Source organism: Ornithorhynchus anatinus, chromosome 2 (assembly GCF_004115215.2).
Source record: "Ornithorhynchus anatinus isolate Pmale09 chromosome 2, mOrnAna1.pri.v4, whole genome shotgun sequence".
Lineage (NCBI taxonomy): Eukaryota > Metazoa > Chordata > Mammalia > Monotremata > Ornithorhynchidae > Ornithorhynchus > Ornithorhynchus anatinus.
Window position 1 is genome coordinate 62,690,737 of NC_041729.1, and position 17,333 is coordinate 62,708,069.

The 17,333-nt window shown below is 55.2% G+C and overlaps 1 protein-coding gene across 1 annotated transcript in view; it reads right to left on the bottom strand.

Annotated features, from left to right (window-relative positions):
* The window catches only part of LOC103166858, a 45,795-nt gene that overhangs the window by 1,292 nt on the left and 27,170 nt on the right, over positions 1-17,333 (bottom strand). The window contains exons 10-18 of the mRNA XM_029058177.2: positions 14,345-14,398; positions 13,636-13,856; positions 12,466-12,542; positions 7,378-7,488; positions 5,728-5,814; positions 4,552-4,659; positions 4,129-4,250; positions 3,021-3,143; positions 875-914 (exon numbers count right to left, since the gene is read on the bottom strand). Coding sequence (XP_028914010.1) covers positions 875-914; positions 3,021-3,143; positions 4,129-4,250; positions 4,552-4,659; positions 5,728-5,814; positions 7,378-7,488; positions 12,466-12,542; positions 13,636-13,856; positions 14,345-14,398 — 943 coding nt within the window. The remainder of the gene's footprint in view (positions 1-874; positions 915-3,020; positions 3,144-4,128; positions 4,251-4,551; positions 4,660-5,727; positions 5,815-7,377; positions 7,489-12,465; positions 12,543-13,635; positions 13,857-14,344; positions 14,399-17,333) is intronic.

Here is a 17,333-nt window from a genome sequence, read left to right on the forward strand (position 1 = left end):
CCGGGCCGATGGTCTGTCCATGTGACCCCCTGGTGCCCTACAGGATGATGCGGTCCCGGACCCCTCACCTGGCCCCATTCTGGACCTGCAAGTCTGATGGACGGGAAAGCCGGGTCGCGGGTCTCCCCCTGGGGAACTCGGGCCGCCCCGCAGGAAACGGCACTTTCACCTGGGTTTGGGACTGGCTGCTCTGGGGGACCGATTTTGTCTACCATTTCCTGACATTTCCCGCGAGCAGACCCATGAGGATCCTGCCTTCCCCACATGTGTGCCCAGTGGACATCGGGGTTCAGAGCCTGTGGTGTGCACCGGGCTTTCGGGGACCCCCCAACTGTGGAGGCCTCGTGATCGTCAGCGATCGGAGGTCACGGGACGGCTCGGCAAAAGCCGGCGCGGCTCCCCGCCTTCAGAGGGGAGGATTTTCCCGGGACTCACGGCTGAATCCCTCTCCCTGGCCTTAATCCCGCCAACCCGGCCTCCGCCACCCCAAGCTCCCTCTCTTTTGGAGCCTCCTGGATGGAGCCAGAGCCTGTGTTGTCACCTGTCCCAGCCCCGGTCCTGGCATCCCACGGAGCTCGGAGAGGCCCGAGAGCCTGGCCAGAGCCACACACCCAGGGAGAAAGTCCACTGCTGCCCAGGGCTGGGCTGATCCAGGGCATGAGGATGCTAACTCACCCTCCTCCTCCTCTCCCTCCTGTTTCCCCTGCCCCCACCCCACCCCTGGACTGGAAACTCCTTCAAGACAGGGATTGGGCCTATGACTTGAATGTTCTTTCCCCAGCACTTAATACAGCACCCCTACAGAGTAGGTGCTGAGTAAAAAACCGCTGGCAGACGGACAGAGAGCAAACCTGAAGAAGCCAGAGATACTCACCTTGAAGCGTGAGACGTCCAGTGACTTTGCCCAAGGACACCTGCAAGAGAGAAAGGATGCGTTCTGGCTCGGCTCCAGGAGGTGGGACAGAATGGTAAGGGGCCGGAGGTGGGGTCTCAGAGCTATGTATCCCGGTCACCTCTGGCTGAGGAGGAAGATCAGCCCGCCGGTTCCCGCCATTTCCCCCCGCCCAAGCCTGGGAAGGCCATCTCCAGGGCTGGGGCAGAGTCCCCCTCCTTTTGCAGGTGGCTCTCTCTAACATTCCCTTGGCAAATGCCCCGCCACTCCCCCAGTCAGCCACAAGACAGGGTCTGTCCAACCGGCAACCACCTACCCCCGGCGGGGTGAGAGCTCTGATGCTCTTCCGATGAGAAAGGTCATTCCCCGGACCCTGGCCCAGACCCAAATGCCTCAGAGCACGTCATTCCACAGCCACGGCAGGCGACTGGACCTCACAAGTGGGAGGAGGCTTCCTTGGAAGAGAAGCCCCTCTGATCCCCGCCTGTCAGCTCGGGGCCCCTGGTTCCACTCTTCTCTCTTACTTAGACACAGACACAAGCCAGCACTGCCCTCGCTGCTAAGCTATTGGCCAAGCGCCCTATCAACAGCTACAGAATCAGTCAGGCGATCTATCTCTCCGTGTGTGTGTGTCTGGGGGTGTTGGGGAGGGGGACTGATGGCGGAGTTCCCCCAGGAGCTGACTGGACCGGGTCCCTGGAGACTAGGATCACCCACTCCTGCTTGCCCCAGGTGGCCCAGTGGGGCACCAGCACAGACCAGACAAGGGGCGACGTGTTTTCCCCCTAAATCCGCCCTACCCCTCCACAGAGGGACGCATCGCCAATTGGCTGCCCCAACTAATTCTCACTGTCCCGTTTGCTAGCAACCTTTCAGCTGCCTCGTGCACTTCTGCATTCCTTCACGGCCAGCCTTCCCACTTCTATACATGCGTAGAGTCAATATTCCTCCAATTGCTTCCTTTATTACACTGAAACAACTGTGGTCTTTGTTCATTAAGAACTGGAGTAGATCAAGATAATTAGGCCAGACACTGTCCCCTGTCTCACATGGAGGGAGAAAAGATACTGAATCCCCAGATGAAAAAACTGAGGCTGAGAGCAGCGAAGTGACTCGCCCAAGGTCACACAGTCCGGTCCCGACTCCCAGGTCCACTCTCTCCACTAGGCTGTCAGCTCCGCTTGGGCAGAGGCCTGTCTTGTGCTTCTTCTGCTCTATTTTACCAAATGTTAAATACAGTGCATCACCTCTCCCCCACTCTGTGGACTCTCCAATAGCTTTACTTTCTTTTTTTTTTTAAAGGGTATCTGTTAAGCGCTTACGGGCACCGTATTAAGTGCTGGAGTAGATAGAAGCTAATCAGGTTGGACAAAGTCCCCGTCCCACATGGGGCTCACAGTCTTAATCCCCACTGAGGCATAGAGAAGTGAAGTGACTTGCCCCAGGTCCAAAGCCGTTTAGAACCCAGGTCCTTCTGACTTCCAGGCCTGTGCTCTATCCATTAGACAACACAGCTTCTCCCTCGCCGCAACTACTACAGGGGACTGCTGGTTCTCAGGAAACCTCTGAGCTTGGTGTCACTGGCTGGAGGTATTCACTGAGTCTGGGGCGCCAAAGTTGTCCCAGGATCCCAGGTAGGCAGTGATAGTATTAGCAGTATCAGTGTCAGTACTTACTGAGCACCCACTAGCCACGAAAGTTAGGAGAGTGGCCACCGTCCCTCAGCACCACCTTTTCAGGCGTCGGTCGGGTTTGGCGCTGGGGAGGGGAAGAGAGAATCTAGTCCGACCACAGCGGGGCTTTCCCACCCGGGGAAACATGAAGCACCCGGGGCAGACGGCACCACCCGGCTGAGCTCTGCCCCAAGCCTCTAGACAGTAAGGAATCTGTTTGTCATATTGTACTCTCCCAAGCGCTCAGTACAATACTCTGCACACAGTGAATGCTCAATAAATACAAACGACTGACGTCACGCCACCAACGGGAGAACTCGGCCCCTCGGGCCCTCCGCTTCCCCCGGCCCTCCCGATAGGCCTCACCACTCTTGGTCTGGCGTCAGTTCCGTGACACTCTGGGGCCGGGGAGGGAGGCGGGGAGGGGAAAGGAGAAGCTCCAGAGCCCTACTCACTCCTGCAGGTTTTCGATGACCACGTGAGAAAAACAGATGCCGATGGACTGTAGTTCCAGGTTCTGGAAGCTCAGGAACAGGCAAAGTAGTTCACTGACGTATTCTGGCCCAAGGTTCTCCCACCTGGACAGAGAGCAGATGGCTTAGCTGAGGATGCAACCCTGGGGAAGGGGTAGGGCGGGAGAGAAGCCACGGGAGGTGGGGGGAGGAAGGGACAGGGCCCACCAGATCTTCAGACCAGCGGCAGCCCGACTCCCTGGGATGGGTACCAAGCTCCTCAAGGGCAGGGATCGTGGGTTTAGTGCCTGCCGTAAACCCAACTGGCACTTATTTCAGTGGTCTGCGCTCGACAGACACTCAAGAGATATAGTCCCTTGTTGACTGGAAGCTCCTGGTAGGCAGGGATCCTGTCTCCCGACTCTATTTTATTATGCTTTTCCAAGTGCTTAGTTTGGCGCTCTGCACACAAAGAACATTAAATAGATACCACTCATGGAGTGACGGAAAACATCACCTCGCTCTCATCTGGGGAAGTGGCAACTTAGTCCGGCCCAAATATGATGAACGTGAGGGATCCGAGGAGCTGCGTGGTAGCACAAAGCAGGATCCCCTTTAGACTAGAAATTTTGGGGGACAGGAAATGCAGGCCTCCGATATCTACGGAATTGTTCAGCCCGCACTGAACAAGAAGGCCATGGGTGATGGCCAAAACTCAGGAAAAAGTAAGAGTCCAACAGATCGGTCGTAGGGTTTCCTCTCCATCCCAAACCTTCGCTACTGAACTCCTTTTCTGCCAACTGTTCACTCTGGGCCAATCGCTGCACTCATATAATCAGGTCGGACACGGTCCCCGTCTCACGTGGGACGAGATGAGAGGGAGAGAAGGGAACTTATCCCCATTTTACAGATGAAGAGAATGAGGCCCAGGGAGGTTCAGTGACTTTCCCAAGGTCACACAGCAGGCCCAGGGACAGAACCGGGGCTAGAGCCCAGGTCTCCCGCCCCCCAGACCCAGGCTCTTTCCCCCAGGCCCGGCCTTCCCGAAGGCCCCCCGGCTGTCGCCCCCGGGCTGCTACTCCCGGCCTGCCCCAGGGTGAGGTTGGCTTACAGTCGCAGCAACATGTGCTTCCGGTAGCTCAGGTCGCGGGTCACCAGGCGCAGGACGTCGTGGAGGGCGGGCACGTGGTACGAGATGCCCTCCAGGAAGAGCTTCAGGGCCCACAGGTTCTTCTAGAAGGGGGCGGGATGGGGCGGAGACAGCCTCAGCTCCACATCCAGGGACGGGGATGGGGAGAGGGGAAGGGGAGCTTGCTTCCCGCAACACCCCCACTTTCCCCAGGCCACCGACCACCGTCTGCATGCTACGCTCACCCTGGCCTCAGACATACACGTTGGGGTCGGGCCCGGGCCCCGTCCCGGCTGGGGACCGGCCTCGGAAGGCTTTTCCCACCACCGCTTGTTTCACACCATTAGAGTGGGTGCTCCCCGTGGGCAGGGCGGGGTGGTTTGGGGCCCCTGGCCAGGCACTCACCCCAAAGGCCAGCATGATCTCCAGCAGGGAGCTGAGCCACGGGAGGTCCGTCAGGAGCATCTGCAGGCCGGCTTGGATGACGAGGATGAAACAAGCCTCCAGGGTCAGCTGATATCAAACGCAAGGGCACGGGACGGTCAGGAGCCAGATCGAGCGGGCACAGACCGGACAGAGCCCGGACGGAGCCTTCCCCGCGGTTCCTGAGTGGGGGGATGCCCGGCGGATGGAAGCGGGGGTCCAGGCCGGCAAGCCGCTGGGAACACGGGAACAGGTGGACGGTGAGCAGGGGCGGGGGCTGGATCACTGGGTACGTTTGCCGACGCAATTGCGGGGGTGAGGGGGGTGGGGGTTTGGCTGTGAGCGGGCTTGCAGCAGCCCCAGGTGACATTGCACTGACTTTTAAGAAAGAAAACCACTTTAAAGCCAGGGAGTTGGGGAGACTAGGAAGATGCAGAAGGGACAGATCAGTCATTTGGAACAGGGGAGAGTGGCTGGGGAAGGGTGGGAATGGGAAGAGCATTGACTCATGTGCCGTAATTGGATGTAAAGTTGGCGGGGGGCGCAGGGAGAGGAAGCTGGTAAATGGTGCAGCCCAACCCCGCCGGGGGCGTGTGTGGCGGGCCATCGGAACCCAGGGCACGCCTGTACCGGCGACGGGGTTCCAGGCCGGCTGATCCCACGGAGCCAATCTGACAGCAGCACCCTCAAACCAGGAGCGGGAGGAGCCGACTGGAGCCAAAACCCTCCGGAAGCGTTCGTGTTAGCCAGTGGGGGTTGCCGGGCAGGGGGCTACTCTGGCCCCGAGGGCTGGTTTGACTGCCGAACTCAAGGCACTCCTCGCTGGGCACGCCCTCGCTTGAGCTGCAAGCGGCTCCTTTCCCGGGCCTGGCAGTATGGGGAGCGGATTGCTGCCAACCCAGACCAAGTTTCTCTAGCTTGTCAACTGGGGGGGGTGGGGGAGGGCGGGGAGGAGAGAGGGGGCTGGGGCCCACACTAAGCTGGCCTTCCCCCCGCCACTCAGCACACCTGAAGAAATCGCAGGGGGAAACGCTGGTTGACCCCTGCCGGCTGCCCAGCCTGGGGCACCAGGTTGAAAGCAACTGTGATCTAGGACCTTGCGCCCAAGGGGGTGGGGAAGGCCGCCAGTCATGGGGAGGGGAAAAGCCATGCACTCACCGAACCGTAAAATATGCTCGAGGGCAATGAGGCGTTGGCTTTGGACTTGAGTTCTTTGAGGATATCGAAGGAGGCGGACAGCACCGTCTGCAAGGAAGGTTTTGCGGGTAAACGCCCGTTGAGGGACTCGCTCCCATCCAGCCAGGAGTCCCAGCTGGCCTCTGCGCCACCTTGCTTTGGACAGTAGCGGCAGGAGCACTGGAGTGCCCGGGCTGGAGTGGGGGAGAGGTGTGCTGTCCTGAGCGCTTTTGGGCACGGTTCCCCACCGGGCAGTTCCCTACCTACCATCCTTGGCCAAGTAGGTGTGGGTGGGCAAGGGGGGAAGCAGTGCTCAGAGACAGTCTTCCGTGGGCCTCCAGATGAAGGCACCCTGGGCTGGCCTTGCCCATCGAGAAGCTCCACAATGGCCCCGGGAGCCACTGCTGGAAGACGGATGGGAACATCTCCCAGAATGCTCAGAACCGCTAACCAATTTCTCCCCCAGGTCGCTTCCGGAGGGCAGATGGGACGATCTCCCAGGATATCTGACCACACTGAGAAGCAGCGTGGCCTAGTGGGTAAAGCCTGGGCATCAGAGGACCTGAGTTCTCATCTCAGCTCCACCACTTGTCTGCTGGGTAACCTTGGGCAAGTCACTTCACTTCTCTGGGCCTCGGTTACCCCTTCTAAAAAACAGGGATTAAATCCTCCTCCCTTCAGCTTAGACTCTGAGTCCAAAAGGGGCAGGGACTATGTCCAATCTGATAATTTTATATCTACCCCAGTGCTGAGTACAGTTCCTGGCATAGAGTAAAAACTTCAAAAAAAACCCACAATTTTACTCCCAGGTTACTGCTGGAGGGCGAGTTGGGAAGATCTCTCAGATCTAAGGCCCCAGCCCCACTGCCCAGAACGACAGCTCAATTCAGGACCCGAAGGGTGATACTATTTCCCTCTCCTCTGACCTAGCCTTGCCTGGTCCCCTAGGGAAGGCCCAGCTCGGCCAGTCCGAGCTCCCCGAGGGTATGGGGGCACAGTCAGGAGCTGTGAGGCTGCTCCTGGGGCTTGCCACTACTCTGGGAAAAAAACAAGGGCGGCGGGGACAAGCACTCAGAACAGTGTGATGCCCAGTGACTTCTGCCAGGAGCACCCAGCTCCTAAGCCAAGGCTCAGCCTGGAGTGGAATCCCGGGCCCCACAGGATGTGCAGCTCAGTTTGTGGGGTGACTTAGCTAGCCCACCCACCGTGAACCTGATGTCCATTCTAGGGTGCGGGATAGAGCCCCCGAGGCCCCCATCGCGACAGGAGGCGCCCAGAAATGCTTTTACTCTGCCACCTCGCTGCTCCGGCAGGGTCAGGGGGCCGATTCTGCTTTGTGGAGGGATGTGAGATGACAACTCGGGCTTGTGTCGGTGGTATTGTTGTGCAACTCTGGGGAACTATCCTCTCCCAAGTGCTCAGTCCAGCGCTCTGCACACAGTGGGCACTCAATAAATAACACTGATTGTGTGTCCCCCCACTCGTCTTCAGCTGCTAAACATCGTCTCCTCTTCCTTGCGAGCCCCACCCCTGAGAGTCCAGGGGGCCTCTTTGATTGGGGGGCAGGGAGAGAGGAAGAGAGAAAAAAAGAGAGACAAACAAGGGGGGGGGGACGCAGGCCCGCCCCATTACCTGGCAGAAGGAAGCAGAAGGCTCCGGCAGGGTGATGGTGGTGAGCAGTCCGTTGGGCTCCAAGATGGGGCTGCTGCCCAACACGGTGATCAGGGAGCCCCAGCAGCGGGCCTGAAAGACCACCAGCTACGTCAACCAGGAGACCTCCCAGAAGGGAGATCGACCCAACAGCATCCAGCCAGGGGTTTAGCACAACTCCTGGCACATAATAACCACTTCGACGCCAATCGTTCACTAGAATGACTGGGGGAGAGGAGCCGCGGTGGCATTTATCGAGCAAAGGTCCGGGCCTGAGAAGCAGGGGGCCTGGGTTCTCATCCCAGCTCGGCCACTTGCCTGTGCAGTGTGAACTTGGCCAAGTCACTTCGTTTCTCTAAGGCTTCGGTTTCTCATCGGTAAAATGGTGATTCTCTTTCAATACCTAACTTCCCTTCTACTTACACAGTAAACCCCTTGCGGGAACGGATTAACCTGTAGCTACCCCAGTGCTTAGAATAGTGTCTGAAACATAGGAAATATTTAATACCATAAAACCGCCCCCAAAAATCACATATGCACACACATACAGTGCGAAAACTGGGTGCAACCATGTATTAACGGTACTTGCTAAGCGCTCACTGTGCGTCCAGCACTGTTCTAAGCGCTGGGGTAGATACAAGCTAATAAACTGAAACACAGTCCCGGCCCCACAGGGGGCTCACATTCTTAATCCCCATTTTACAGATGAGTTAACTGAGGCACAGAGGTCACACAGCAGAGAAGTGGCAGAGTGAGAATCAGAACCCAGGTCTTTCTGACTCCCAGGCCCGAAGCCAGGTAGAGCGGGCTGGCTTGAGAGGCTTGAAGAGTGTGAGCTGGGGTGGAGTGGGAGAAGAGAGTCAATAAGCAAGAGGGAGAGAGCACTTTCTCGTGGATGGTTGAGAGCTTCTGCTTAAAGCACTTAACCGTATTTAAAAAAAAAAAAAAAAGAGGAGCGGAATGGGCAACCATCAGTGGCTTTCCGGGAGATGTGTGCAGTATGGGGAGCACCACATAACTCTGATTCTGGATCCACTACCACCGGCAAATCCCTGAGGTTGGCATTTCCAGAAGGGGGGAGAAAAAGAAGGGGGAAAAAATAAATGGGCCCAAATCTAATCCACCGACCTTAGCAGGAGCTAGATCGCTACCATGTCAGTACAATCACTCATCACACCCCGACTGGACTACTGCATCAGAATTCTTTCTGATCTCCCAACCTCCTCTCTCTCCCCACTTCAGTCTATGCATCATTCTGCTGCCTGGATTCTCTTTCTACAAAAACGCTCTGGGCATGTCACCCCCCACCTCAAAAATATCAACCTTCGTATCAAGCAAAAACTCCTCACTCTAGGCTGCGAAGTTCTCCATCACCTGGCCCCCTTCTTATCTCATCTCCCTTCTCTCCTTCTACAGACCGGCCCGCACACTCCGCTCCTCTGCCGCTAACCTCCTCACGGAGCCTCTCTCTCACCTGTCCCGCCGTCGACCCCTGGTCCGCATCCCGTCACTCACCTGGAATGCTCTCCCTCCTCACATCTGCCACATTCCCCCCTTTAAAGACCTACCACCCCCTTTCGTCTGCTCCTACGCTCCTTCCCATCACCCTATCCCTCTCCCCGGCCCACAGCACTTGTGTATATATGTATGTATTTATTATTCTACTTATTTTACTAATGATGTGTATATATCTATAATTCTATTTATTTATACTGATGCTATTGACGCCTGTCTGCTTGTTTTGTTTTGATGACCGTCTCCCCCCCGTCTAGACTGTGAGCCCGTCGTTGGGCAGGGATTGTCTCTATCTGTTGCCGAACTGTACATTCCAAGCGCTTAGTACGGTGCTCTGCATACAGTAAGCGCTCAAAAAATGCAACTGAATGAATGAGGTCGCAGACGGCTGTGCTTTCCGGTTTCGGCACAACTGGGCCCAGACCCAAGACTCTCCATCCACAGGCCCAGGTCGGGGTTCTGGGCCACCCCACAGCCACCACTGACAGGCAGGAGTCAGATTCCCATTCCTTTCCCTCACTGCGGCTCCATCATCACCGACGGCATTTACAGAGCGTTTACTGTACTAAGCGCTCGGGAGAGCGCAATACAACGGAGCTGGTAGACATGTTCCCTGCCCTCAGACTCACAGTCTAGGCGGGGAAACATAAAGAGAAGCAGTGTGGCCTAGTGGAAAGAGCACAAGCCTGGACATCAGAGGGCCTGGGTCCCAACCCCAGCTCCACCACTTGTCTGCTGTGTGACCTTGGACAAGTCACTTGGCTTCTCTGTGGCTCAGTTCCCTCATCTGTAAAATGAGGATTAAGACGGTGAGCCCCACGTGGGACAGGGACTGTGTCCAACCTGATGAACTTGTCTCCATCCCAGTGCTTAGTACAGCGCCTGGCACACAGTAAGAGCTTGACAAATACCATTAAGTACACCTAAGACATTTATAACATATTAAGTGGGCCAGTGGACCGACCTTCCTGTGGCTACCGATGCTGGGCCCCGGGAGAGGCCACGTCTCTCCGATCAGCTGCGGGAGCCTCTGCCTCAAATGGCCGGCTCCATTTCTCCAGCTTGCCCGCCGGCCGCTTCTCGCTCTCGACTGCCCCGCTCCGTGCCCCGGCCCACGCGACTCCGCGCCCCACCCCGCATCCATCCGACGGAGCTCAGCTCTCTCCATTTTCAAAATCTCCCTGCCAACTCACTCTCTAAACCCAAGTCACCCCACGCACCGGGAGCCTCTACCTCCTACAGAGTCACTTATCCCCTCCCAGAGCCCTTAGGTACACAGCCCTCTAGGCTGGAAGCTCGTTATGGGCAGGGACCACGTCCACCAACTCTTTTGTATCGTCCTCTCCCAAGCACTTAGCAAAGTGCTCTGCAGTCAGTCAGTGCTCAATAAATACCACCGATGGACAGGATAAATTGGCCAGTCCGGTTATTGATTCTGATGGCCCCCCCAACCTGTCTCTCCTGTTAGAATACCAACTCCTTGTGGGTAGGGAGTCTGTCTCGTGTTTCTGCGATCAGCATAGTGCCCTGCACCTAATGTGCAGTCAATAAATAATAATAATGATAATGGTATCTGTTAAGTGCTTACTACATGTCAAGCACTGTTCTAAGCACTGGGCACAGTCCCTATCCCACAAAGAGTCGGTACTTTAACAGGAGAGACAGGTTGGGGGGCCATCAGAATCACAGTCTCAACCCCCATTTTACAGGTGAGGTGACTGAGGCACCGGGAAGTTAAGTGACTTACCCAGGGTCACACAGCAGGCAAGTGGCTGAGCTGGGATTAGAACCCAGGTCCTTCTGATTCCCAGGCCCACTCTCTATCCACTAGGCCATAGTGCTTAAATGCCATCATCTCTGCCACCCTTGGAAGCCTTTCCCAATTCGTTCCCAACCCTCAACGGCTCTTACCGGTCCGTGTTTCGTGCCTATCCCCAGTGCTCACGTACACAGCTCCACTGCTTTTTATCTGTATCATTTAGCTATTAATACCTTCAAAGACTGATGTGGCTGAAACTTCTGCATTACTTTCTCCTCGATCCTCCCGCTCCTGTTATTCTTAAAGTGAAACACCCCTAACTGATCGATTCATTGAGGGTCCAGAGAAGAGGGAGGACAGCTTTGATTGTGAGCCCATTTGGGACAGGGACTGCGTCCAACCCGATTATCTTACAGAGTGTAGTACAGTGCTCGCTTTGGGCAGGGAATGTGTCGGTTTTTTGTAATATTGTACTCTCTCACACTCTTAGTACAGTACTCTGCATGCATTAAGCGCTCAATAAATACGACTGAATTGTTTAGTGATTTCATCCTGATACCTGTCTACCATTTACTGCCTCATCCTCTTTCCTCCTCCAGCTTTCGCTATCTGCCAGTCATCCCCGAGTGCCTCCCGCATTAGACTGTAAGCTCCCGGAGGGCAGGGGATTGGGTTCTAGTTGCCCTAGCGGCATTCCTTAAACACCTGCTGATCTACGGTAAGTGCAGGGGGAGATACCACAGAAGCTCGCACCTCACCCGAGTGCTAAGCACAGCATCTAGCACGCAGTAGGTACTCCTAAACATGCAAGTGATGAATAGGGAAGCAGTGGTCAGGGCTGATGGGGGCTGAGACCAGCTGAGAGGATTAGGGTGGGTGGGGGCCGAGCAGCCGATCCCTGGCCCACATCCTGCCTCTGGCCAGGAACGCATCCCTCCCCAGATCCGACAATTACTCTCCCTCCTTTCAAAGCCTTATCGAAGGCACATCTCCTCCTCCAAGAGGCCTTCCCAGTCTAAGCCCATTTCCTCATCTCCCACGCTCTTCTGGTTACCCTTACTTGCTCCCTTTGCTCTTCCCCCGCCTCCCTGTCCCACAGCACTTATGTATATATCTGTAATTTTATTTATTTGTATTCATGTCTGTCTCAGTTACCTCATCTGTAAAACGGGGATTAAAACTGTGAGACCCAAGTGGGACACGGACCGTGTCCAACCTGATTGGCTTGGATGTACCCCAGTGCTCTTAGTTCAATGCCTGGCACAGAGGAAGCGCTTAACAATTACCACTTGAAACCCACCCCTCCAAAAAAAACCACTCACGTGTGAGCCACACAGGTTGGAGTGCCAGTTTGGCCACATCTCCTCTCTGTGCCTCATGCAGGGGCGGGATCTCTTGCCATTCCCCGTTTCCTGAACCCCAAGCGCCAACTGACAACAGCTACTACTCCAAGCCGTGGCCGAGGGGACCCTGGCTGTCCCCTTCCTCCTGCCAGCTCAAGGACAGGCCACATGCACCTTGATCCACTGGACTCTCCGAAGCACTCAGAACAGTGCTCCGTGCTCGGCCGGTGTTAGACACCCCTGATGCTGGAACCCGAAGTGACCTCCCCCCGGGCCCCTTTAGGGTCTGGTTTTAGAAGGGAGACGTTTGGTAAAAGGAACGCAGAATGGGGCGAAATAGGGAACCCAGGCCCAGGCGGCCCCTTTGCGGCTCCTTAGCCTGCCGCTCTACCCCACTGCTGTGCCTGCCCAGAGCCCAGTGAAATGGGCCCCATCAAGACCAAGAGTACTTACGTTTCTGTACAGGGCCAGATTGCTGTATAGCACTCGCAGGGCCTGCTTAATTAGAATGCATAGCTTCACTGGAGTACCTGGGGAGGAAGAGGAGGGGGAGAAGGGTCAAAAACCATGCACACTTCCTGAACGAAGGCAACACAATTCATACCTTGACCCCAGAAACGCCCCCTCCCCATCACAAACACACACACAAACCCCAGGGCCAGGCTGTGACGGCACACACAGGCCCCAATGGCTGTTTTAACTCCGAGCCTCTGGGAAGGCCCACGAGAGCACGCAAACAGGTCCCCGAGATCGTGCTTCTGCAGAGAGCATCATCCGTCACGACCTGAAAGAACACCGCTGACTGCGAGCAAGAAGAGCCCACCACGGGACCCCAGGCCCAGGCGCAAACACCTTTATTGACATCACCAAATGCCATTTAGATGCCATTAGGTACCGAGAGCACCGAGGCTGGGGACAGACGGGGTCAGACACGGACATACACACAGACACACTCTTTCTGGAGGGACCACAAATAGAGGGAGGCAGCTTGGCCTCCTGGAAAGAGCCACAGGTCTGGGAACCAGAAGTCCAAGGTTCTAATCCCAGCTCTGCCAGGGGCCTTTCGCGTGACCCCAAGAAAGTCACTCAACCTCTCCGAATGCCAGTTTCCTCTTCTGTAAAACGGGGGCCGGGCTCTGGGTTCTCTCCACCTCTCAGATTGGGATCCCATAGGGGTTGGGGATCTTGCCCGACCCGATTCTCTCGTATTATGCCTAGCTTTTTAGGCAATGCTCTAAAATGGCAGCAGCGCTATAAAATTGTGGCAAGTGTCCCTGTTGGTGGGGGAGGGGGAAAGGAGAAAGAGAGAAGGGGGAGAGAAAGTGAGGGGGGAAGAGAAAGAGGAGTGGGAGAAAGAGAGAGGAGGGAGAAATGAGAAGCAGGGAAGAGAGGAGGGAGAAATGACAGGGGCAAAAGAATGAAAGAGGTGTGGGAGAGGGAGAGAGAGGAGGAAAGAGAGAGGAGGGCAAGGAAGGAGAGGGAAAGTGAAAGGGGGAGAGAAAATGAGAGAGGAGGAGAGGGAGGGGCCAAAGGGGAGAGCGTTGCAGAGAGAGAGGAGAGGAGGAGGCTCTCGTGAGCAGGCGGTGGCCGATGACCGAGGGGAGTGGGGAGATGACCACCCACCGACATTGAGAGTCCACTTGTCTGAGTCAAGGAGGCTCTTTCCGGAGGGCACACTCCCGGTCCGGAACATCTTGAGGTAGATCTCAAAGTGAATAGGGGCCAGCCGACAGGCGGTACAGCAGGCCAGGTTGTTCAGTGGCAGGAGCAGGGACTGGGCTGCGCTCGTGAAATCCCCGCTCTTGCACAAGTAGAAAGGAATCTTGTCCCTGTGTTCTCTTAATCTGGGCAGAGTTAAAAATCTGTCAGAGGGTGGGGTGGCGGCATGGGTCCGGGGTCAGTCCCCAGCCGGGAGCCCAAGGTTTTAGGCCCGGCCCCAGCCCTCCTCTGGACCTCAGCCGTGCCCTTCAACCTTTTGGGGCCTCGGTCTCCTCCTCTGTGAAATGGGGAGAACTGGGGTATGCTGTGAGGATAAAAGGAGATCAATGAGGTGAAAGCGCTTTGGGACAAAAAAGGAATTGTGCAAAAAACAAGGTAGTACCATTACTAATATCGTTAACAGTTATTTTAGCATTTTCCTGAAAGGAGGAAGGGGAATAGGGGCCACTCCTAGTGGCAGGCCAGCTGACAAGGAAGGCCCCTTTCCCACCTGGGCTCACGTTCACAAGCGCCTGGAAGGATGACTTCTCGGGCAGGGAACCGACTGCACATTTCGGGCCCTAAATCAGCCCATCTTGGGCCGGGGTTGGGGGTTGGGGACTGCCATCCTCACCCCAGAGTGTCGTCAGACTTCACTGCTTTCAGGTACCGAACGAGCTCTTTGAACCTAAACAAGAAACAGGAGGGAAAGCAATGTCAGCGTTCCCCAGGATGGTTGGGGGGCGGGGGGGGGAGGAGGAGGAAAAGGAAGGGCTGAAGCCCACTGTTGAGGCCAATCCCAAGGAGAAATCAACAGGGAGCCCAGTCTCAGCCAGCCAAACGAAGAAACTGGCAGCCCCTCTTTCTACCAGCCAGCCCTCATCTCTCTCACTCTCTAAAGTCTCGCATTTCCTTCTTCAGGACATCTGTTCTTCGATGTCCTGGTGACACCTCAAGCTTTACATGTCCAAAACAGAACTTATCTTCATACCCAAACCCTGTCCTCCCACTGACTTTCCCATCACTGTAAACATCACCATCATCCTTCCTACCTCACAAGCCTGTAACCTTGGCATTATTCTTGACTCACGTCCCTCATTCAACCCGCGTATTCGATCCATCCCTAAATCCTGTGGGTTCAACCTTCACGACATCGCTAAAATCCATCCTTTTCCCTCCATCCGAAATGCTACCACACTGATCCAAGCACTTAATCTATCCCACCTTGATTACTGTATCAATCTCCTCGCTGACCTCCTTTGCCTCCTGTCTCTCACCACTCCAGTCCATACTCCACTCTGCTGCCTGAATCATTTGTCTACAAAAACGTTCGGGCTGTGTTTCCCCGCTCGTTGTGGGCAGAGAACGTGTCTACCAACCCTGTTTTACTGTTCTTTTCCAAGGGCTTAGTACAGTGCTCTGCACACATTAATAGCTCAATTAATATGATTAATTGAGCCACTAGGTCAAGCCAACAAGCCTCTACTGAGGGCCGGAACCACGGGACCAGTCATGGAGGCCAGACAGCCCCGGACGAAGGGGTGGAGGAGGAGGAGGAGGGCAACAAATCTCCAGGCTCCATACTCACCACCCTTCCAACCTTTGCCGATGCTGTTCATTCACTCAATTCTATTTATTGAGCGCTTACCGTGTGTAGAGCGCTGTACTAAGCATTTGGGAAAGTACAATACAGCAATGCAGAGAGACAGTCCCTGCCCACAATAAGCTCACAGTCTGCGGGGGGCGGTGGAAATTGTAGCTGTTGGCTACATCATATTTAGCCTCCACCTCCCTGTTCAACCGTCGGCTCCCCGAGGGCAGGGATGGTGTTTCCTAACGTGACTATGCTTAGTCTAGTGAGCTGCACTCAGCTGGAGGTAATTCATTATTACCAACGGATCATTTCCAGAACGTGGGTGCACTCCAGTCCAGCGGAGGTCAGAACTGGAATGGGAAAGACTTCTGTTCGCGGCTCTCTGGTTAGGACACCGAAGAAAACAACACTGATGTCAAAGAGATGAAAACAGTGTGGCCGAAAGGGAAAGGAACCTGGGGCTGGAAGTCAGAAGGACCCTGATTTTAAGCCGGGCTCTGCCACAGACCTGCTGGGGCACTTCGGGTAAGACAACGCAGCTCTCTGAATCTCTGTTTCTTCATCTGTAAACTGGGACAAATGTGGCCATTCTCCCTGCACCAAGACTTGGTGTCCCATACAGGGCAGGGACAGTTCTGGGTCCAGTTAACCTGAACCCATCCCACAGCCTGGCATATAAGTGCTTAATAAATATCAAATAAAGAAAGACAAATTATCTTAAGTCAACCCCAAAATCTGCAAAAGAACCTCCCAAGCCTTAGTAGCCCCTAAATCAGCTCTGGCTCCAGAAAAATTGATTCTGCCAACTGTGAGGACCACCGTGAGTATGGCTGGGTCCATTTCCTTGACAACTTTTCTTCAGTTGAAAGGCGCTCATTCCATTCACACCTTAAGCTTCACTCGAGAAAGAGTCAACCGAAAGAGAGACACTTCAGTCGATCAACAACTAAGTCCATCTAGCTCTGCCTGAGTGCAGCGGGCAGACACACCTACCTCCCGATGGAACCCCAGTGGGTGGGTTGGTTCGCACGTTTGTCTAAGGGCCCATAGTTAACCAAAATGTACACATTCATTTCCTGAAATCTCCATTTTGGTGCTTGGTACCATCTCTCGTGGAAGAAGGCAATGGTAAACCACTTCCGTATTTTTACCAAGAAAACTCTATGGATATTACTAGGACAACTGCAAACAGAGATGGGGCGTTGTGGGAGAGGTGCGTCCGCGGAGTCGCCACGGGTCAGAGACGACTTGACAGCATGAGGCAAGACCTTCTTTTGATGCATACTGCACACCTTAAACTCTGCCCTCTCCACAAAACTCAACTCCCTTGCTGCCTAACTCGTACCACCGACCCGCGGGCTCAGAGCATTTCTGCAGGACACTTCCTCCGTTCAAGCCACAGCTGCTGGAGGAAATCCAGACACCAGGCTGACCTCGTCCATCCTATATTCATCCTCACCTGGTTTAAGTCTGCCCTCTCCTTAAGCCCAACAACGGTAGTCCTCCCCGCTGACTCTCCAAACTCCTTGGGCAAGTTATCTAAACCCGCTGCCTCAAATTCCTCTCCTCTTATTCTCTCCTTGTCTGGCTTCACTCCACAGACAACCGCCCTCTCAAAGGTCACCAATGATCTCCTTCTCACCAAATCCAACGGCCCCTACTCCAACCTAATCCTCCTCAACTCAACTGCCTTCGACACTGTCCATCAAGCCCTTGTCATGAAAATACTATCCAACCTTGGCTTCATTGACCCTGTCCTCTCCTGGTTCTCTTTTTATCTCTCTGGACACTCATTCTCTGTCTCTTTCATGGGGTCCTCCACTGTCACCCACTCCCTAACTGTGGGCATCCCTCGAGGTTCATTTCTCGCTCCTCTTCAATTTTCCACCCACAGCAATTACCTTGGAAAACACATCCGCTCACAGGGCTTCAACTACCATCTCTGTGCAGAATCAGCGTGGCTTAGTCAAAAGAGCACGATTTTAGGAGTCAGAGGTCGTGGGTTCTAATCCCAGCTCTGCCACTTGTC